This window comes from Lissotriton helveticus, chromosome 1_1, assembly GCF_964261635.1.
Source record: "Lissotriton helveticus chromosome 1_1, aLisHel1.1, whole genome shotgun sequence".
NCBI classification, from domain to species: Eukaryota; Metazoa; Chordata; class Amphibia; order Caudata; family Salamandridae; genus Lissotriton; species Lissotriton helveticus.
The window spans coordinates 2,011,168,586-2,011,192,498 of record NC_136057.1 but is presented as its reverse complement, the minus strand read 5'-3'; the positions used below and the strand labels follow the sequence as shown (position 1 = coordinate 2,011,192,498).

The 23,913-nt window shown below is 36.1% G+C and overlaps 1 protein-coding gene across 3 annotated transcripts in view; it reads left to right on the top strand.

The window, feature by feature from the left end:
* COL11A1 (collagen type XI alpha 1 chain) overlaps positions 1-23,913 on the top strand; it is a 393,245-nt gene that overhangs the window by 135,560 nt on the left and 233,772 nt on the right. The window contains exons 6-13 of one of the 3 annotated variants that reach the window (XM_078644690.1): positions 4,329-4,445; positions 4,698-4,853; positions 5,056-5,166; positions 11,312-11,566; positions 18,966-19,028; positions 19,749-19,790; positions 21,274-21,336; positions 23,310-23,384. In XM_078644690.1, the coding sequence (XP_078500816.1) occupies positions 4,329-4,445; positions 4,698-4,853; positions 5,056-5,166; positions 11,312-11,566; positions 18,966-19,028; positions 19,749-19,790; positions 21,274-21,336; positions 23,310-23,384 (882 nt within the window). The remainder of the gene's footprint in view (positions 1-4,328; positions 4,446-4,697; positions 4,854-5,055; positions 5,167-11,311; positions 11,567-18,965; positions 19,029-19,748; positions 19,791-21,273; positions 21,337-23,309; positions 23,385-23,913) is intronic. The other 2 variants (XM_078644698.1, XM_078644705.1) reach the window with 2 other exon arrangements.

Here is a 23,913-nt window from a genome sequence, read left to right as displayed (position 1 = left end):
TAGTTATGTGATCCTTGTCAGAAAGGGTGTTCACCTGCTGGCTTGGTTCCCCCGGTTGAGCTCCTGTTGGAGACCTATTTTGCTCCCTCCTGATACCTGGGCCTAATCCGAGCATTCTCATTACCTCGCTTGGTAGCCACACCCATCCTCTCTAATCTACATTGTATTGACATTGTATTCGAAATACTTGAGATCTCAGGCTATTAATTTTTTTCCTTAGTTGCTGAATAAGTTTTCTAATTTCTCGTATGGACTCAACCTCTCTTGCTGTATAAATCCGTTATTCCCATAGGCCCGTTCATCTCGTTTACTTTTTTTTTTTAAAGACCTTTATTCACACATGGATAAGTACACGGCTTGATGCCTACAACCCGGAGGCCGGCAGCGTAATCTTTAGAGTAGGTGACATTTGACACAGCCAGTTTACTTTTTTCATCATTATCACTAGCCCTACTAGCAATTAGACTATATTGATTTGTGCAGGACACCTCCAAAATGTTATTAGTTACAGGTTCATTTTGTCCTTCCATAGTGGTTATAACCTGTCTCTCCATATTAACAGCACTGGGTGTTTGGTTTAGCTGGGTGGAAAATTCACTTGCTTTGTCACGCTTGGTCTGCTCCATATTTCCCGCCTTGGGTTTAACAGACTTCTGCCCCTTTTTAAATATCCTTGTAATCTTTGGTCTGCTACTTTTACAATGCAACTTTTTCACCTCGCTAAGATAGTTTCTACTTCTTCGAATAGATTATCAATTTCATCAATCACACAGTTACCAACTGTTTGTTGGGCAGCCCTTTTGCTTTTTTCTGTTCCTTGCGGGCTGTTCCGAACATTCCTCTTCCCCATGATTCCATCAATTAACCAAACAAAAGAAGGAGACAATAATCAGATGGATTAAAGGCAAATGTACGTAGAGCCAACAACAAGATACTGCTAAATGTTGTCTGCTAAGCCCAAGCATACTTATGGAGTTCTACGCCTGCTCAGTCTACAAAGAGCTAGAGCTCTCTGTTAAAATCAAGACTGTCAACGTGTTCACCAGCGTTAACAACACCAATTTGATAAAGGGATCAAGAGGGTTGCCCTATCCTCCCTCTTTGTGGTGCTTATGGGCCCAGAACAGGCCTGCCCTTGGCCTGGGCTTTGCCCGAGCGTGGCCCTCACACATCTAGCGTTAGGTGGATGGGCTATTTCACAGTGTGGGGGAATGGCAGCCCCTCCCTCTAAGCAGCAATGTGTTTTGGGACAGTGAGTCCCTCTGGGCAAAGATCAGCACACCAAACATCCCGTGCCGTGGTAGATGGACAGGTGGTTTCCAGCACATGGTAGAGGGCATGTGGTAGATGGACAGGTGGTTTTCAGCACGTGGCAGCCCCTCCTCCTGTTGTGGGACAGTGAGTCCCTCGGGTCAGAAACCAGTGACTAGCACACCAAATGTAATTTCTGTAAATTTGTGTTACGTTTGTTGTACACAATTCCCAAAATTACGCTATTATGCCACACTGCATAACTAAATGCACATTTAATGCAGGTGTACAAGAAAAAAGCAAATATTGTGAATCCTATATGTAGTGAACTTACAGAAATGTTTTATCATTTATCATGTCCACACTTTCACCCATGTATGGGTACAGTTTAAAGGTCAGATTGTAGTTCCATAGAGTACATATTTCAAGGGTTTCACATCACTGACAGTTGAGGCATAATTAAAAACTAGTTCTTTCCCCCAAATGTTAATGAATTATAGCATTCTGCTATTTTTCAAGGGAAGTAATGGTCACTTTAATTGTTTTTAAATCATTGTATGTTTATGTCAATTGCTTTTATTGCCATTATCGATTACCCAAATTAGGAAACGTTTGTTAGCCATCTTGTCTTTAAAATGTGCAAGGATGTAATTTTATTTGCAACATAATGTATCATGCAGTCGTCAGTAATGTCATCCTCTCGTATTATATCTACTTTTACTGGTCCTTCCTGTAACCTTAACACAGTTTTTATGTACCCAAACGTTGAAATATTAAAGTTTAACAACAAAGAATGTGGATTACTCCTTTTGCTGTCATGAAATAATTTCCCGATTCTTTCTTATTGATCAAACTTCTTTTTACTTTGCATAAATAACCCATCTCTCTTGACAAACCTCATGGTTTGAAAAATAAAGCATTTGTATGTGTTTTCTGATTTTCATGGAAACATACAAAATATAATACATGTGGCTTTCTCAAATAAGCGACATGCCAAGAGAGCATTATACCTTCCATTAAGGTACGCTACTTCTGCCCTCAGACTATATCCCCTTTCCGCATGTTATTAGTTACATATGTTTTCTATCCTATCCAGCTGTGATAAATGCATGTTGTCACACTTGTTTCAACAAATTATATTAGGGAAATGCTCATTACTGTCCATGCTTATGATTATCATTGGGCATGCTGGTGGCTAGATGTGCATTAGAATGCAGATGTACTTGCTATTGTAGAAATATCTCACTGTGCAAGGTGTGAAATGCTTAATGAGAATTACAATACTAGAACAAACATTACAAAAAAAACCTGGCAATTTGGTAAAAGTTTTGTTGAGTACCTTTTAGTTAAGTAGAGTGAAGAATACATCCAGATGAAGTGGGCTGGCCTATGTCGATCCGCATTTTTTTCATCTGATGGACATGAGCCACCCCTCGTATAGCAAATGGGGCACTATGACACTGGCTCCAGGTTTCAAATGACCTGACTCCCGCAGGTTTTTAGAGGGTAAAATGTATTTAGAGCCTACCTGCACAGAGGTAGAATATCAATGAAATGTTTATTAGCTATGCAATATTAGCTTCTGAAATCAATTAGCACAAATTAAGTTCCCATAAAGATAATTAATAAGCACTAATTATTTGGACTCACGTCCATGGCAGAACAGTGAAGATAAAAATATTAACCTGCCTTCAAAGGGATTCAACCACTATATTACTGAACTGGGCAACTGGAAGTTTCTAGCTTCAGTCAGTATTGAGTTCTTTGCTTCTTAACATTACTCCATCCACGGAGTATATAATGATGAACTTATAAACTATCAATGGAAAGCCTACTTTTCTAATTAGGTCAGCTATGACTGGAGACATTAGGATCATAGAATTGGTATAGTGGGAGCCCTGTTCATTTAAATCAGTGTTTCCACTCAACCAAACTTTTTAAAAAAAACTCTGAAGATCTTTTTGAGAGAGAGAGAAGGGAAACCCCTCCATATGGAATATGCCTCTTTTTTCCTCATTCCGTCACCCCGCATGTTGTTACAACGAGGCTGTAACAACACACACCATTATCCTGCAAGTCGTAACAACGACTTGCGGAGGGGGGCGCTGGATGTTGGCATAGTATAATTTACTATTCCAACTCCAGTCTGTGCGGGGAGTAGGGAAGTTGTTGGATTTTAAATCCAACACCTTCTCCCCCCTTTGCAAATCGTACTAACGCCTTGCGGGGTAATGGTCTGCATTGTTACAATGCAGTTGTTGTGACGACCGCGTTGTAACAACCTGCGTTGTGATGGATGCATAGTAAGGGGTGTTTACCCTCCATATGTAGTGCAATTTGTATTTATATGAATTGCTTTTCAGTTTTAATGTTTTATGAATATACTTTATATCTAATTGTCTCAGTAAATTTTGAAAATAAATTAAATATATTATAATAATGTCATATATGCTTGAATAATTTTAAAAAGCAGTGCAGGAAAAACAATGCAGGAAAAATGTGCAGGAAGGCCATGTCAAGTATCTTGATTCTATTTCAAAGTGAATTTGAGAAACATATATAGTACTTTCAACAATTTAAATGTTATAGCACAGCATCCACTGAAGTTAATAATGTTCTATCTTTGTGCATGACATTATAAAAAACCTGTGTGATTTATTTTCTTCCTGAATAAGTCAATTACACATACTTATTTTGCTTTAATTCTAAGCAAATCTATATGTATAGCTTCAAGGGTTCTAGAATATACATTTGTGCTGCGGAATATTAATTTTCGAAATAAATAACTGTACTGATTAAAGTTCACCACAGAACAATTCTAAACTGCTGAAAACTATAATAACACTCCTTGCTTTTCAATTCTTAAGCACTGTTTAACATAGAGAAATAGAACATTCCCATAGATGAATGTTTCATGCTTTTCTTATGAATGACAATCAATATGTCATTATGTATTTTGCCTTATTTCCTTTAACATTTACTGACATGTAAATGTTGGAAATAAGGGTTCCAAAGATACTACTTTCATTTGCAGCTACTAACATAGAAATGCCTGGTATTTCTCTATTGTTGTATAGTATGTACCGGAGGAATTAATCGAATATGACTATGAATATGGTGAAGCAGATTATAAAGAGACTGACCTTATAACAGAGGGACCCACACAAACTGAAGAGGTTATACCAACAACAGAGGTAAAACGAGCCTGTCCTGTGTGTTGCGTGGTGTTCTTTTGTTACTGTTTGCATGGCCTGTCATACGCTCATCATCTCATCTCTTTCCCTGTGCTTAGTCCTGTTCTGTGAATCCATGTTCATTTAGTAGTGGAACAAGTGAAGGTAGATTACCTTCATTCTGACCATGCTCTCGATTCTTCAATCATACTTTCTGCATTTTCCTTTCCTTACATTCATGTCTTCCATTCCATCTTTCAACGCATTTTTCAGAAGAAGAAAGCCAATTCCAAAAAGAAGAAGAAGGCAGTGTCAGCTAGCACAAAGGACAAACCCAAAAAGGTCACAGCCAAAAAATCTGAATCATTTGCAGCTAAGAAGAAGAAAAGCGTGGCCAATAATCGAGCTACAGCACGAGCCAGACTAGGGGTAAAAGTAGCACAAAGCAATCAAGATCTTTCTCAGCCCATGAGCGGAAGATCTCTGATCTTGAGATATCTATAGCCCTAACCCCGCTAGATTTGCACCTCTCTGGCTAATTCTATAACCCTACTCTATGTTGATCTGCTACGTTATTTTGCTTCATATTTTACGCTCATTAATAGAACATTACTGTTTTGATTGATATTAGGCCAACATTGTTGAATACATCCAGGAAGAGTATAATGTAGATGAAACTGAGTATGGGATTGCAGAAGCTTATCAGACAGAGACTCCCCGTTTGACCACTGGACCAAATGAGGTAAGGAATAAGAGTGTATTTCTCCAAATCCCGGTGAATTACTTTTCAAAACCTCTAAGTCATCATAATAGTCAAATTTGATGACGTTTGACTTATGGATTTATTCAGTCTTTTTAGATGTTTGAATTTGAGATCTTAAAATTATCTTGCTTCTCATTACTGTTGCTAGCTACAAAACAAGGTAAATGCTAAATGTTCCTTTTTTTCAAGAGGAATGAAACATAGTTTATTCTTGTGGAAAGTTAAACACTCATCTGCAAGTACTTTGAAACATTGTTTCCTGCCTACATCATATACTTCAGGCCTTGAAATGCAGAGCTATGCATATTTAATACAACAACTGCTTCTGACTGTCATAATTGCCTTCAATAGATTCAAGTTAAAAGGTATAAATAAATTAGTAGTCTGAAATTGGAAAGGAATCAACCAGGAAGTAACATGCTTCTGATACTAGCAGTTTTGCAAACACTACTGCATGTTAGCACAAAATATAGTAAATTTTTATATGTTTAGTACTGTTCATCATATGATATGAAAGTGAAGTATGTTTTTTTTATATGTTGAGTCAAATAAACTGTATTGGGTTCTTGTGTTGGAAATATTGTAACCCTGTCAGAAACTAGATTAGCATTGTACAAATATGGATAATTATTTTGGGTGTGTGACTACCCACTTCAAGGAATAATAACAATTCTTGTCAAGGCGAACCCTCCAAGTCACTAAATTTAACTGAGCTCAACACCCTGGTAGCTATGGCAAAGGATATACTTAGGGCAATGTGCAAAGAATTCATACAGAACCAAAATGGTAATAAAGTAAAAACACCAAGCAACAAAAATTCCTTACTGAATTAGAAAAAGAAAGTAAAATTATATGAACACAATGGAAGTAAACAATTTTGAAGAAGTTCATAAGTCCTACTTTAAAAAGGGATGTTGTCACTTTTTTGAACACAAATGTTGACAATTCTCCTAAGTTCCCAGCTCAGAATGGGGCTTTGTCACTTTTTCAGAAGACAAATCTTCCCTGTGGGGGGCACCACTGAATTTGTAGCTGCTGCTGTGGAACCAAAAGTGGGATACCTGAAGCAGATTGACTGCAATGTCCCTCTTGAAATTTTTGCTAAAAATTCTGGAGCTCTGGAGAAAAAGTTGTCAAAAGTTACCACACTTTCATCGAGTGGCCAAAGAACCATGAGAGTACACTATTAGGGCTACAGGACCTTAGGGGAAGGCACATATATCTTTCAGGCAGAGGCTAAAAGCAAAGTAAAGTCCAGGTCCAATTGCACTGGTGAGCTTGGAATTTTCAGAAAAAGCCTCTTGCAATATCTTGTGTCACTGTAGAAACACAGGAGGTCAGCCACCTGACCCGTCATCTCATTGGTACAACAGGAAGAATGCCTAGCCCATCAGGGATCTTCTTATGTCACAGACAGCAGGTCCAATTCTTTTCTGATCTTCTGCAGGCCTATTATGTCTCTGAGGATAGTGCCTGGGGATTCCACATTCATACCAGGCACCAACTATTGGTCAGAGATGGGTACCTCCCCTCCCAGACAATTGTCCCTCCTTTGGGAACAGTTTCCATATCTCTTTCACACCTCATTCAGGCAAAGTACAGCCTGGGCAATTATTGGAGAGCTAATAGAAGTAAGCTTTGAGGCAGAATAAAGGTAGCTTTCAAAAAGTTAAATTTGTAATCCATTCAAGCAAAATACACCTTCAGCATTAGGTTGGATTTCTATTAAATATCAAAATAAGTCTGCAGATGGACTATGTAGTTGGTACAGGTCAAACATTATAGTTTAAAGATTATAACATTACTTTGATTTTTCTTATGTGCCAGTTGCAGCCCGACTAGTGAAAACATTGCTTGAGGCCTAGTCGCTGGGGAATATCATAGTTCTGTTATCACACATGTTCCACTCTTAAATATGATGCACCCCACCTTGTGGGCAGCAATATGCGCTTGGGGTGACTTATTTCAAATTTTAAATTCAGTTTTTCTACCTCTCAAAATGGCAATTATGACAGGCCTGTGCAGCAGGGTGCAAGCTGTTGCTAATCTACAAAGTGTATTCTTGAATATATGTTTCCATTGCCACTGTAGTTGAGCACAATAGGCGCTGCACTCCACAGGTCACATATAACTTGCCATGGTAGGGGTGTATTTCTGCACCATATACTATGGTTTTATGTGAAAGTTATTTGAGTAAATTCCAGCATGTTTGAAGGGGGAGCACAGGAACTTTACTCCTGTTTAGTGGGGTTAAAGTGCACAGAGTTATAATTTCAAAAAAACAGATAAGGCAAAAATGGGGTGAAACCATGCAAAAAGGTAGTCATCTCCTATAAGCATGGTCTTCATGTTGATTCAATGTAAGTAACTATAAATGTATACATTAAAGTAAGCACATTGTGATTCTAAAATCACAGAGTTCAGTTATTTACAGTGTCCAAGTTTTCTATTCTTGTATTTGGGGACACACAATGGTTAGTAAAGAAACCTTAAGTCAGTTTATGGCAATTTAGTTAAGAGACAATTAATTGTAAAGCAAGGATTTATGTTTTCTAAGAGATTATGCAGATTGAAGACACATTTCAAGCATATGAGGCAGATATGTTTTTAATATAATTATTGATGCTTTTAAATGGTTTATTTAATGGTAGAAGAAACCCTATCTCACCTCAGTGCTTTACTCTAACATGCACAGGCACCGGAGAGACAAATGTTTTGCAGAAACATGTCATTCACACCTTTATAAACTATAAATAGTTCCTGAAATATTGGTGCCCTAAATATGTACCAGTGAATATCAAAACTTTATTGGTTAGTATAATGCAGCAAAGAATAAAAATACTTTGGATGACTAATTATAAATGAGGCTTGCTGTTACTTTGCCAACCAATATATTCTAGTTTTATTGAACCATGCAAAGAAAAATGTCTTCTTTGAAGAACACACTTAATAATATACTGCTGGGAATTAAGTTTGATGAGAGCAACTCAATAAGAGCATGAACAAATAGAACCTAAGTCTAAGTTATTTGTAATTTTTGTTTCTTAGAACCGGGTTTCTGCAGACAATGCTAGGATTACTCTCTAATCTTCTTGCATTTTCAGGTCTTTAACACATTTTTCTGTTTCTACAGTACCCACTTAGATATTAGCAATAGTAAATTTTCAAACAAATGTTTTCAGTGAATATCTTTCACAATATTTTCACTCCTTGGAACTGGATAATAAGTGACATTGAATGGAACTGTCACAATGGCATCCAACATTGTAAAGTGGCTGTGACCAATGATGCACAAGTGATTTTGATATTGATTTTTCCACATTGCATAATCAAGTATAATTATTAACAATTAGGCACACTACTTGTGAGGGTTGGAGGGAGGGTAACATTTACAACTATGATAACTAATAGTTAATATGCTACAGAAATGCAGCAATGAGTAACTGATGTCTACATCTGGCTTATTACTGATGTCAATCAAACAGGGGAGCGTGACAATATTATTTAAGTATGGGTACAGTTTCCTGTGGGATAACACCGTATTTAAAACACTGTATTGTATTCATTTTTGCTCTTGTGAAAAGAGACAGTATTGTGATATCCCTTCAGTTGTGATTGTCCAATATTTTGGGATAAATGCAGGTTCATTACAATCAAGAGTGAATGAATATGATTAAACCAATCAAATATTGTTCCATGTGTCCTTTATAGAAAAATGAACATTATTTTTGGAAGCCTTAAAAGATAAAATCAGGGTAGGAGCGCATAAAATACCAGCTGGTAACTTTCAATATTCTTCATTTGTCTCATTGGGGTAATCCTCTTCAAAGCAATCACAATGTAAATCAGTAGTATAAGTGCAATTGGTGGTATCTCTAACCAATTCCATTTTAACTAACTCCTCAGATCTAAATATCACCCGGTACTCATTAAGTGAAAACTGAATATTTATTCTTGTCCATGTTGCAAACGTTTAAAGCAACGGTGAAGAAACGCTTTAACCATATAAACTCCACAAATCTTAAACATTTAAATTGTAACTTCTAACAGATGTGAGATGTTGGCCAGGTAATTATGAATAATCTGTACTCCTCTCCTCAGCTGGAGTGGGTTAGTTGAGAGTTAATGGGGAGATCTCTTATAATCATTTCAACAAGGAGACAGGTGTACTATTTATTTTTCTATCCATTCACTAAGTATCTCACCCATGTCTTCCCATATGACTTTGATTTGCCCATTCAGATTAAGAGCAGAAGCTGAACATGCATAAAGAATGCAATCAAAAGCATCAAGACAAATTGTAGTAGATAGCTCAAACTTGTCCCTCTTCCGCAAAAGGCAAAATGTTTGACATTTTGAGATCTTGTTAACAGTTTGATATTACAACATCCATATCACTTGGAAAGGTAAAGAAATGGCATTGACTACTTCTTGAATCCATTCAACATTTTTATTATAACCTATAGAACCACCTTTCCTTTTTTTATGATTATATTTAGGATAATAATTCTAGTCACTGAGTTTGAGATTTTTATACAAGCTTTCATTTGTTAGAGTGTCATAAGTGTGTGCAGACTGAGAGTGTACCTGCTCACGTAAAATAGGTTCTTCTAGAAAGAAGCGAAATGCACTGTATTGTATATTAAAATATTCATACAGCCAGGCAAATGAACATAACTATAAAAAATGGAAAAATTATACACTAATGGTTCAAATATATATATATATATATATATATATATATATATATATATATATATATATATATATATATATATATATATATATGAAAATAATGTTCCTGTTCCGCCAATGGAGGACGGAAACACACCAGGTGCGGACCTCCAACCGACCTCGTTACTGCAGCGAGTAAATAATCCGATAAACGATACAAATCCTCAAATAGGTAGCAGAGAAAGTTTATTCTTGTAAATTAAAGGACAAATGTCCATCCGATTATTATATATATATATTAATAATGACAAGATAATTCAGCATATGTATGACCTTGTGATGTTGGATGTTTCAAAAACGCAATTAAAGGTTGAAATTATCAGGGGTTGTGTTATTTATATGCATTGCACCTATTATGCTAACCAAAATAGAACAACCCCTTGTAGATCCTAAATAGACACAAAATAAGTTAGAAAAAAACAACTAAAAGTTGGTTAATATTTTGCATATTATTGAAACTTTTAAAACTCACATATAATAGCTGAAGCATGGATTTGCATATAGACTTTAAAAATGTATTCCTGCAAGGGCCCTGGAGTACATTTCTGTGGATTCCAAAAATATAATATAACAGCTGGTTTTACATGACTACACCTCATGGCTAATATGTATTCAGGTGCATTTTCCACTGGCCTAATAATCTGCAGGAGTAAATTTGGCGTAAATGTGCATTTACACATACAATGTTGTTTTCTGTGCAGAATCTCTACCAGTACACTATTTGAAAAAAACAGAAGAACTTTTCCAACCCATTTACCTTAGAATTTACTTGAGGTCTTTGGTATGTTAATGAGGTAAAAGCTCTGTTGGAAAAGTGCCTGAATATTCTAAATACCAACAAAGTTACAACTTGGCTGGTGTTTACAATATTTCAAATAGTTACGAATGTGCCTCTTCTATGCAAACACCCATGTTCTGACCCTTAACTTAAATCTAAGAAAGTGAAAGTTCTGCCCTGTTAACAAATGCTCCTCCACCCTAGCTGCATCTTAGTATTCTAAAATTCCACTTATCTCCGTTTTGAAAACCTTGATGTGGAATTTAGAAACAAATGGGTTATTTGCACAATACGGTATCCAGTACTGTTTGTGGAACAAGCTCACACTATTTTGTGTGGAATCAGTACAAGACTATCAAATGCATCTGTTCATTTTGATTGTTTGTGAATAAATATCATAAAAATATTTATTCATCACTATGCATGCACATCCCAATCTATTAATATATTTGAAGGACTGAACAATCAGTATTTCAGAATATTATTAAAAGATGATGTGCTTTAAAGATGCTTTTCTTTTTAATTACAGACCATGGTACGCTTACATTGCTTTGACTAACATTAATGCTCATATTCCTCCCATGCACCAAACCTTTGCTGCTTATGTGATAGCAAAACCCAGTTGAAGAAACCTTTGCCGAAGAATATGTTACTGGTGAGGACTATGATTCTGGGAAAACAAACGTTGAGGAAGCTGAATATGGAAGCAAAGTCATAGACCCCACAGAGGCTGATCCTTTGGTAGATGGAGAGTTAGGAGAATATAATTTTTATGACTACAAAGAGTATGAAGAAAAACCAACCAATCCCACTAAGGAGGAGTTTGGCCCTGGTGTTCCGGCTGAAACGGATATCACAGAAACAAATGTAAGTGCATGAATCCTACACTGTGTGCTTTAAAACAAAATTAGTGTTTGTCAGTTCTTTAACAATAACTTTGTATTTCTTTCTGCATTGCGTACTTAAGGGAGTACATTCTTCAAAATGATGCTCATGTGCATTCAGGACTTACATGCACATGTTCATTTCAATTTGCAGTAACTAATATAAATAATAACTTCCTTCACTACGGTCTGAGTAAACAAAATACAATAATTTGTTTTTGAAATGATTGCGGAGAAATACCTAGACTCGTTTTACACTCTGGATTTTAGTGACTCACAAACCAGTAATCCTCTCCAAATCATGAGTGTCAAACCTCTTGATCTGTAGCCTCTGTATTTTTGTATATAGTCTATTTGTTACCCTCAACATAGGGTAATATTTGAAAAATATAATTTTTCCTTTATATTGTATAATAATGTGTTACATTGTATATTATGAATATGACATGTAGCTGGCTTTTACAATTGTGTATATGCAAGGATTTTAAAATCATTTCTTTCAACTTAATGAGAAAAAGAATGCAGTTATACTAGCCCATACACAAAGATTCCCACTTCTCTGAGTGACTAAATGAGGTGAGCAACTAAGTTAGGCAGTGACGGAATGAGCAAGTGCACATATCTTCATGTGTGAAACTGAGGGATGCAGTCAGACAGTCAAGAAGAGAATGAATAAAGAATGTAATTAGCAAGGGTATTACACTACTAAGGCAAAGGAAGCTTAAGGATGTCCATAGTTTGATGAAGAGGCTTCAATTTGTATGCACAGGGTGTGTTCTTGCACCTAGACATCAACAATAGGAATAACCTGATCCAGATGGGCTGTACCCCATGTAAGGCAGTAAATATCAGCTTGGTCTGGAGCGTGTTTCCATAGGACTTTCACTGCTGAACAGCCATCTGAGGACAGAAATATGCAGCAGTAGTCCTCTCAAAGTAAGCCTATGGTCACATTGGGGTAGGTATGCTGCGTGGCCAGCACTGTGAGCCCTGGCTTGATTAGGGAGCACATCAGGGAGCACACCAGCAAATGGAAGGGGACCCAAAGCACAGCGATGCAGTCAAGAATAGGCCCCACCCTCATGGATAAATTGTGCTGACGGCTCTTTGAATTTAATTAATTTGCTTTTTATATAGCAGGTCACCATTTTATGATCAATTCAGAGCATAGTCAGTGGCTGGGGGGAGGATATTGGCTTTCAGAGGACACAGTTTGTTTAAACAGAACTCAATAGCCCAGCTATTAAGAATACAAATCATGTCCACACACTGGGTATAGTAAAATTATTTTAAAATCATTCTATCTAGCCATTTCCGCAGGAAAGACCTATAGATGACTAATCCTTTTCCAATATAAAATTGAAAGCAATGAACTGGCTTTTATTTTTAAAGGCCAATGATGTACAAATGATTTCATGATATGTACATTGGAGTACAGTCTAGTCTGGAAGGAAGAGCAGATGTGAAACAGGAACTATTGGTTTACTGTGCTGTTAAACATCCACTTCACCCGACATGCATCTATACATTGATATTTGGTCACCCAATGGCAAGTTAAATCCTTGATATCTCTAAATAAATGGTTTAGCCATGCACAAGTGGTGGCCTTGGTAAAGTTGCTAGTTGGTGCTAGAATCAATAAGCACCATTCGATACAGTCAAGGGATAAAGAATATAATCATCAGTATAAGATAGTTCCAAAAAGAAAATATGCACTAACTAGATACCAAATATTTCAAAGCTGGACATATGAGGAAAGTGGGCATATAAGGCGGTATTGCTTCGTAAGGTTAGGATCAAGCTACAGCAAATGCTAAGAAGCAGACCTCAATCTGTCAGAGAAAGTGGTCTAGTTAATCAATTCTAATAAGAGAGATAAGTTAATGGTTTGTGCAAACTAAAGCAATGATCAAATTTCACATGAAATATACATTTGTGCCAAGAGATAACCCTTTTGCAGCACCAAACCTGCTTTTGTGCCATCTTCGTAATTTATGCCACACAGGGGTGGAACAGCTCAAAATATACAGGCTTTGGTACATATCCAAATGTACTAAAGTACATTGATCTGGATGATCAGATGCAACCAATGAATCAAGCAGTATATTGGTTGCCAAAGCCAAATGTAACATATGTGCTTCAAAACAAAAACACGTTGCACATTTTACCCCTGTTCGGATGACTACAATTAGGAATTTGTACTTGATGCTGTATCACAATTAGAAATCCTCGAATAGACACTGCTGGCTTACCTTTACGGCAGTGTGCAGAGTGTGAGGAAAAAATCTTCATGCAGAATAACCATTTTCTGTGACAACAATGGCATAATCAGCTTACTCACTATTTGTTGTCCTTCACACAATGCAGTGCTGCAATTCTTCATGCAACGCTCTAATGCGTGGAGCATAGTAAATCTTGATCTTGGTGTTATGTAGTTAAAAAAGAACCAGTAATTTCAATTAAAATCATGTGTATGTTCATAAATCAGACTTGTAGGCAAACAACTTATAGTGTACAAAAATATATTAATTCACAGGTTTATAAGCATTTTAGCTGCGGTCAATGACTATAAAAGATACAGTTGTAAATTAAATGTGTTCAGATAACCCTCTTCCTATAATTTGAACAAGTCATAATTTTGATCCATTATAGAATGTATTTTAAACATTCTCAGTGGTTAAAAAATTGGATTACCTAACAAAGAAACAAGCATTTGTAATGCAGTAGGTCTCACACTTGCGAGAGTTTAAGCTATTGGAATTACAAATGACAGTACCTTTTATTTATCTGATTTGATAATTAACACATAAATAAAAGGCATTGTCATTTACAATTCCAATAGCTCAAACTCTTGTAAATGTGAGACCTTTGCCACCATTGTCCCGGGCTGCTTGGAAAGTGAAAGCACTCATGGCATGCTGAATATTGCAAGAAAGCATGTCATGTCTGCAGTAGGAGAAATGCATTAAAGAAAATAGTGCTTACAGACTAAATAAGACATACTGTGTAACAACAAAGTAAAAAGGCCTGCCCTCACAGAAAGTTACAAATGAAGACAAGGCAGTATCAAAAAGGGCCTAACAAGCCTCTTAACTTATCAGAAGTCAGCATTTGCAAAGAACAATGACAAAAGCCAATAAAAAATATGGGGGAGAGTGGGCGGAGCTTCAAGTCCATACTCAAATACAGCTTGCCTCGCGAAGCAGAGTATGTGCTGCCAGGCTTGACCTAAAAACCCTGTCTTACCATAATATATTCATGCATTAAGTCAAAAAACTATTTGTGCTCAGTAAAGCTGATTCTTTACATATCACTTTTATTTAATGATTCTTTAAATTTAATTACATATATCATATTATTGCAATTTGTCTCAAAATATACTCCCTATATATACATAATAGTAATCTGCAGATCACATTACAGCAAATGTGTTTCTTATAAACTACTACATCACACTCACTACCATTCATCCAACATACCAACTACCCCTCCCTTCATTACATCCTTTCACATTCATAAAAACATACATCTTATGTAAAACACCTTTCTGATTTGGCAGGAATTAATGTGGTTATAATATACAATTACATCAATATGTTCTTTATCAATATATAACTCTTGTACATTTTACTTAACTTTTCCTTTCATGACTGTAAACAATATACATTTGTTCAGTGGCTATAGAGTTTATGCTCATTCAGTGGCTATAGAGTTTATTCTATTCTACATGAGTTTCAGTGGAAAATGCCTTCACCAGTACAGATGCTTTTAGGTGGACAAGAATTGGCCTCCAAACGACCGGGAGTCAATGAAATGGACTCACAATCACAATCTGTGGCAGTATTGCACCCTGTGCATTATTTGTCTTTACAGCTCTGGTGTCTCATCTGCTCATGCTAACATAAAATGACCTACTGATATTTGCACCGAACTTCAATGATATAATCCAACCATCCACATCGCAGCTTTTTAGCTTTATCTTAATATTCATTTAGTTCCAGTACTTATCATTATTGCTTATGTGTTCCTCTACTGAACCCCTGTGGGCTGCTTTGCTCTCCAATTGAGGATCATAAAGAAATTCTTTAACATCCTCAATTGGAGCAGTGCAGGTATACATGGATTCAGGAGAGGGAACTTATTTCCCATTCACTGTGATCCTTATCATTTTTTGAGTACCTTTTATTGAAACTCATTCATTTGGAGGCCAATTCTGGTTTAACAAAAAGTGGCTGTCATGATTAAGGCATTTTCTGCCAGCATACACAATTGTCCGAAATGCTTAAATCATATAGAAATGCCACTTCACAGAATATATTTAAATGCCATGGTTTAAGCATAAATTAATCAATTGAAATATTTATTCGCCAAATAAACCTCTTTTGTGTGACTTCTTGTAACTGTTCTTCGTCTTACTGGCTGCACCCAGTCCTAGCATATCAATTAAAATGAATTGTTGCTATTAAAGATTGGTATTTCTAAAACCTCTTCAAGTGCATGTAGCATCCTGGACTTGTACCCTGATTTGAAACATATATATTGGATAGTCTTATAGTAGTTTTATGTAGAATGGAGGTTTGTATATGGACATCTTCATAAAACTTGAGATAGGACTGATATGTTGAGACAATGTTTTGTTTACGAAAAGCAACACATTAAGCACAAAATACAGTTATAATGAAAGATTCCCACTTTGACAAGTGCTAGTGATTACAATTCAAACTGTGAAAAACATTAGTTTATGAGATTACATTAGATAATACAGTCATATGTGTATCAAAATATTTAGAAGAATGGTCTAGCATTAGGTTCCATTTTATTGAGTTCGGGCAGCACTGCAACACTTTGAAATGAAGAGCAAATTTTCTTTGATTCTGGGGCATTTTGACAAATGTTTCATCACGAAAAAGAAGAACTCAAATGATAATGATTTACCCATAAAAGCAGTTTTGTACTATAATCAGAGTTTACATATATGAGACCCATAATATGTTTTACCGTATTTGCAATAAAATAACCAGAGTCATCTACCAGTATTGTTCTCTTGATGAGAGAGCCACCAAGGTTTAGAATGTATTATCAGCATGTTACTTACAGATATTTAATAAAATTAAAAAATAGCATGGCTAATGTATACAAAACATTGACATGGTTAACGGCAGATATTCAGACCCAATTGGCAATTATGGATTCTTTCTAAAGTTAAAAAAGATAAAGCTAGGAGCTAAAACTTTTTGATGGCACTACATCTTTTTTTTCAACAAAAAAAAACAAAAACTCAGTTTTTATTGATACTGCTAAAGTTTGAAATATGCCGGCACAGTTATTGTAATATTGGGAGTATTTTTGAAGACCAGGAAGTGGCTCAGGGCTAATAATCACTGATATAAGCCTTCTGCTCAAACATTCCAATGTTTGTCTCTCCGTTTCTCCTTTTCTAATTTGGAACATTCTAGAATGAGTGGGTGGAATGGTCTACTAGCGTTATAGTCTTCTGCCCATGCTATACTAGTTGTTAAAATCCCTCTCTCTCTTTATAGCCCTAACCACACCTTTTTACCATTGTATAATCGTTGACAGGGGGCTATAATGCTATGGTGTGATTCTCACGCAAGAGACACAAACACTGTAGTCTTGAAGGTCTCAAGATAAAAGAATCTAGTTAAGACTAATTTCGGAATGGCAAGTGTTCTGAAGCAAACACCCAATTGGCACAACTGTTTCTCCTTGAGCAAATGTTGATAATGGAACAGCCTTGGGAATGTGTTTTTGACACACAGTCCTCGCTAGCTCATTCTACTCACCTCAGTTACAGTGGATTTGTATTGCAAGAACTGAATAGTATGCTGGGTCAAAGTGAATGCCCACATACTTTTCTTAAAGTGAAGGCTCCTTGACATAGAAAAAAAACATCTGGTATGGACGGAGGGAGACAGAATGCTAGTTTACAAGTCAATAGTTACAAATAAACGTATTTTTCACTCAGAAGGATTGTTTAGATTTAATTACAAATTTGGGCCGCTAATCTCCTTCAATAGATTGTCAGTGGAGTAATTGGTTGTGTATGCCATGTACCAGAATATAGGGACATAATATAAAGAAACATCATTATTCAAACAATTGAGTACTATGGCATGGGAACATCTAATTAGTATGTTACAAATTACAATTTACTTTTCGAAACTGTAAAATGATAAAAACAAAATAGAGAAATTGTATAAAATACTACAATTACTCGTTATGTAAACACCATACATTTAGTTTTCAAATTAAAAGCACCATATCTAGTCACTGTAGATTATTTGATTGTATGTTTAGCTCTGCAAACTCCGCCAATTTAGCAGAATTCGCTGCCGAGGCCTAGGTATTACATTGAATTCAAGACAAGAATAAGAGCACAATGCACAACAGACATTACTCTGACTCTGGAATCAAAATAGGTTTGAAAGATATGGGACACCAGAAGTAGATGCTCATCATCCATTGCCTTTTTATTGAGATTTAATGTCATAAAAAGTCGCTACTGTTATAGTTAATTTTCATGCATTGATGGGTAGGACTTTCAAAGACACTGCCAAATTTAGACTCAAAATTATATCTCCAGGGCATAATTTATGCACTTATCTTATTAAGGTTGCATGCAGAATGAACAGATAGTTTAAGGAATGCTTTCTTCTGCTAGACAACGTGCAACAATATGCAATGCTACACAATAAATTCCTTCTAGTTTAAAGTTTAAACAATGTAATTTTGCATTGTTTAATTGTGCCACTTAAGCTGTCCTCCAAACATTAAAAACGTATGTGAATTAAAAGTAGACCCTATGTGGCAGTGTACATTCAAGTGCATCATCAATTTTTTAATCTTGTTCAAATTTCATTAGATGGTTGATAGAATAGTTTAATGAAGTATAAGATAAGTTGTGAAAACAACGGGGTAAATCCAATGTATAGTAGTTTTCCCTGTAAATAGGATCTTCAAGACCACACAGTCCGTACAGTACCACACATTATGTAATCTGTTCAATTGTCAGAAAGGATGGTTCCAACATCGTACTATTTTTAAAATGAAAGATTACACACTTGTTTCCAAACATGCATTTTCTTTATGTTTCCAGACATGAACGGTATAATCATGTATCACATAGATGTGTCTAAAACAAGATCACATCTACATCATAATTTATTCACAAGGCACATTTTAACCCAATACTTTCATAAACTGTGGAAGTTTAATGCATTATTTTGAGAGCATAATTGGACTTCAAATTTTCAACATATTATGTATTGATTATATAACTGTTGTTCCTTTAAAAATGGATGTAGTTACATACACCATGAAAGGAAGATTTGCGGGTAAAGTGTTATTTTTTATGACTCCAGGTGAATGGTTATGGCGCATATGGCGAGAAAGGAGAGAAAGGAGAACCAGCAGTTATTGAGCCAGTAAGTAAATATGTCATTTGCAAGGATCTGAAACACAGTACGTTTTACAGAACATTTAATCTAATATCATTTTTAAGGGGTAATGAAAGCAATAAAATCCATTCAGATTGAAAATGATATACAAAGTGCATCTTTTTGTTGTGTATGCTGTGCAAAACAGTTGTGTTATTTGAGATTGAATTATTGTAACCTGTCTTTTCCCATATCTCAGTTATGAAGATACATCACATACAAATAAATGCAAGACTACATCTGTGCAGGATTGCATGTTAACAACTTGTCCTGGTTGAGCTCTAGTTTAGGATTTCAGCTGTAGTTTATCATTATGTGTAGATGTAGCTATACAGAGCATTTCATCATTAGACATCATAAGTGCAATCATGATATCTTCATTGGTGCTTTTATAAAAGTTCTGAGGTTGAAAAAGTGAGGAAAGTGAAAGGTTTTCATTAAAACCAAAATGTAGCACTGTTATGCCAGCACTGTTACATGGCTTTAGATGGCCACTATGTTTGATTAATTTAGCTTATCATAATTTCATACTCAACCAAGGTCAATCCTTTGGGGCAGCCATCATAAATCCCGTAGTACCAATAGCTGTGTTTTTGATGATCTACTCTGGACAAAGAAATATAAGAATTTTACCATAAACCTCTCCATTGTTGATGGTGTTTTAGTTGAACTTTTAATGTGACTAAATCTATTGTTTTTTTCTTGCAGGGAATGCTTATAGAAGGCCCTCCAGGACCACCAGGACCTGTTGTATGTGCACCTTAACTAAGTTTACCTTATATTTAGTTGTCAGATATGTATGTCATTGATGATCCTACACCAATCACTTGGCTGAGCCATTAAAGGTCATGTCAGATACAAATTCTAATAATGCCAATGTAGAAAAATATAACTAAGTTTCAAAATATATAAGAGTTGTGCACATTAAACGTAGTAGGAACAATTTGTCTGCAGCATATAAGCTCACCAGACATTTACAACAGGTATTTGCCTCAAAACTAAACACATCCAGCATTGATGGAATCTTGATCCAGACAGTGGATATCTACCCTTCCTCTACAGGATCTCTACTCCAAAGTCGAAAGTACACATGATCGCCAACGATGTGTTGTGCATTTGTTTGCATAAATATTGCCAAATGTTTGCTATGTATATATTGTAGCAGCATTTTCATTCACTGCAATTCCCAATTGACCAACAGGGCCTGTTATAAGGGGATTCTTGACTATCCATCTACTCAAAATATACCCTCTTCCCTGTTAGGCATTGCCTCCCACGAGCGACATGGACACGGTAAAGCTAGCCTGATGATGTAAGCAAGCTTTCAACCCAATATTGACATTGCTCACAGCAGTAGAATTATTAGCTAAATGATTTAAAGGTCTCTTCCCACTTAAGCTTAGATTTAAATTTCCATGACTTTTTAGGGGTGGGAATGTAAGTCAGTATGGCATCTCTCTCACAGTTAGAGAAGTAACATCTATAGTGCACTTGTGAGCCATTTATTTCCACTGCCTCCCTTGTGCTTTTTCTAGAGAAAGTGCTGCGAAATGCAAGGACTGCCACAGGGAATACTTGAATTGATAGATGCATATTCCAACACATCTCTCATTTAATTAAAGATGTCTTGAAAATTGCACATGCCTATGTATATCTCATAGGTGCCACATATGTGCATTCAGAACATAAGTACATGCAAACCAATTAGTCCACAGGCATCACATTTTGTTCAAGCTCATGTTCTCCTTAGAATGTGTACAATGTTCAAAAGGTGCCGGAGAATCTGGTCCATAATATTGTTTTGTAATGTAAATAGCTTCTAAGTGGCCTTCAAAAAGCATAATGACACTAAATAAACCACATGGAATAAATAACATAAACAGTTATGTAAGGCTGAAATATTTGGCATATGAAAGGCAGACAACATCCATAACATTTATCACAGCAATAGTGTCATGATTCAAATGCAGCCACCGGTGATATTGTTAAATTGTATTATTGGGGCAATAGGACAGCGTCATTGTTAGGGTGATTAATTACATTCGAGTGCAGATACTTTATTGTGACAAAAAGGCACCATTATTGAAGTGAAACATTTAGATAAGTCATTTTCTACAGCCCATATGCTATGTACTACTGAGTGAGACTATTCAGTGCTTAGTATGTCTGGTTAGCTTTTGTGAATTCATGGGAAAATGAATGTATGGATTTTCTTCATGTCTCTTCTTCCTAGGGTCTTACGGGACCTCCAGGTTTGCAAGGACCCGCTGGCATTTCTGGTGACCCGGGTGAAAGGGTAAGTGGAAAACTAACATTTACTTCAGAATATATAACTAAATATACCTTAAGACCAGCGTGTGATAACACATTTTTTCAGCTCTCTTTTAGCAAAATGCCAGAAGTTATTTCTTTTAAAAACACAAACATGCAATATAATTTAAGGTATAGCATTTAAACCTCCCTTCACTTCCAATATCAAACCATTGTATCCTTTGTAATTCGTTCATAAACATGTTTGAATAACTGTCTGGACTTAGCCATGTAGTGGCTGCAAATGGTATGGTAAGCATTTCCCATCCATGTAGTCTGAGGAATGTTGCAAGAGTTTCAGCTTTCATATATCCAGTGAAGTATTTCATTTTCAATCTTGCAAATCCTCAAAAAACCGTCAACACTCAGATGTGTACCTTCTGTACAATTCCCCAAACCAACACTTAATTAACCCTTTGTGCATTGTCCTGTATACCTAGCTGTGTAAATGCCACACTGCATTTCTATCACATTGCATCACTGGCACCCCTAGCTTTAGAGTCCGATAAATGGTGATTATCTACATCTCGATTTATAGACAACACGACTTAGAGACATCTAGGAATAAGTGTCCATTATGATAGAGTATGCTTACTACCAAGATGTAAATGTGGCCCTCAGTTGTTTTTGTACTCCAATTGCTCCACAGGCAAACTTAGAAAATGGGTGAATTTGATTGATTTAGAGTTTAATAAATTAAATGTATTTTATTAAATTATTCCACCCACCCCATCTTATATAAATCATTTTAACTTTTTAAGTGGTACTTTGTAATTTGTTTAGTTTTAGAAGGAGATTGAAATTGGTCATGACCACACAGGCTTTATGGGTAAGACAGAAGACTAGGACTTAAAGAGAAGTACTATAACACTATGAATTTCAGCTGGGGGAACCACAGCAAAAAAGATTTAGAAAGGTCAAGCATGGCACCAAGGAACTCATGAGTGGCCGCCCCCAGGGATCCTGATCTGGGCTCAAATAGACGTTCATGCCAAAATAGAGATTATTATTTGTGTGTAAACTTTGAGGTAATCTGGAATTTTTTCCTTGTGAAAATATTGACAGGTACATTCTGGTAAAGCTTGTATAAGAAAATACCAATATTCCTAACATTACAGCTCTGAATTTGGAAAAAATGCAGTATTACTGAAGTATCCTCCATTCTGTCCTGAAGGACACATAGTGCTGCTGCAATACTGCACTTGGGCAAAACCAATCCCTGTGGAGTTGATCTTTTCAAATGTGTCATTATCACATCATTTTACTAAGTCAATTAGAATGATTCCATAAAACATTTGGGCGGAAAGGAAGGTAACACCCTTTGATAACACTCAGTTCAGTACTGCCAAAAGTATAAACATAGAAAATATAGTTGTCTTTCACTGTACGAATCTTAAGTAATTTCAAGACTCATCTCAGATCAGTGAGTGGCAGATAGACACAGACTTTGCGCGTCCCTCTTTGAATCAGATATATGTGTGGATTTCTGTGTGCCCCATCCCTAGGCTTACTGGCGATCATAATTTTTGCAATTGAGTGACAAGTGTGTATTTGCGATTGGTTTACTACTGCAGCTAGCCCTTTTGATGAATTGTAAAGTGATTAAGCCAAGGAATTTTACCAGTTCATTTTAATGGTAACCAACAATTGGTGTTGTTTTAAGGGCTATCAGTAGTTAATGCTTTGTGATAGCACACCCTAAAGACTTAAAGATTTAATCAGAAGTAAAGTTTTACATTTCAAATTTACCACCGTGACTTCTAAACTGGTGATGAACTGTAGTGTACCTCGGTCAAGGGATTGTGCAAAAGCATTTTAATTGGCACTAAAAAAAGTGACCATTTGTAGCTTATTCATATTTGCCCACAATAAATCTTTCCAATAACAGTAAATAATATAAGTATGTTTATTTTCATAGCATTGGATTCTTGTCTAAACATATTTTTTTCTCATTTCTAGGGTCCACCAGGGCGTTCTGGACTTCCAGGTGCTGATGGATTGCCTGGTCCACCCGGTACCATGCTTATGTTACCTGTAAGTAATATTTCTACAATACTATAGTTGCTCACAATATTTGCTATCAGATTTCCTAGTCCTTTTAAAGAGATCATAATCTTTAAAATAGGACAAAGAAAGAAAGAAAAAAATTATAAAGCATTATACAGGTGGTGAATTTTCAATACATCGTTTCCTCTGTCTTAATGTTATACACAATTTTCTTAAGGCAAAGAAACTTGGGGATCATTTGAACTGCTGAGTTTCTTTTGTCTTGGCTAACCATTTACACTTAAAGAAGTTAACAGAGATCAAAACAATATCTACATTATGTGGAACTTGAATCATATGGCTCAAAACTGCAAACATCGTAAACGTTTGATAGTATGGCAAAGTGGGCAATACGCTTAAAGTGGGCTGTAGTTCCCCTAGTAAAGCTTTTGCCTTACCAATGTGCACACCCCCTTTTATACAACACTCACAAACTGGAGTCATACCCCATAAAATGAACTAGCTATATGCCACAGTGTCTCAAAACTAAAGATGAACCTTAAATGTAATACTTCTA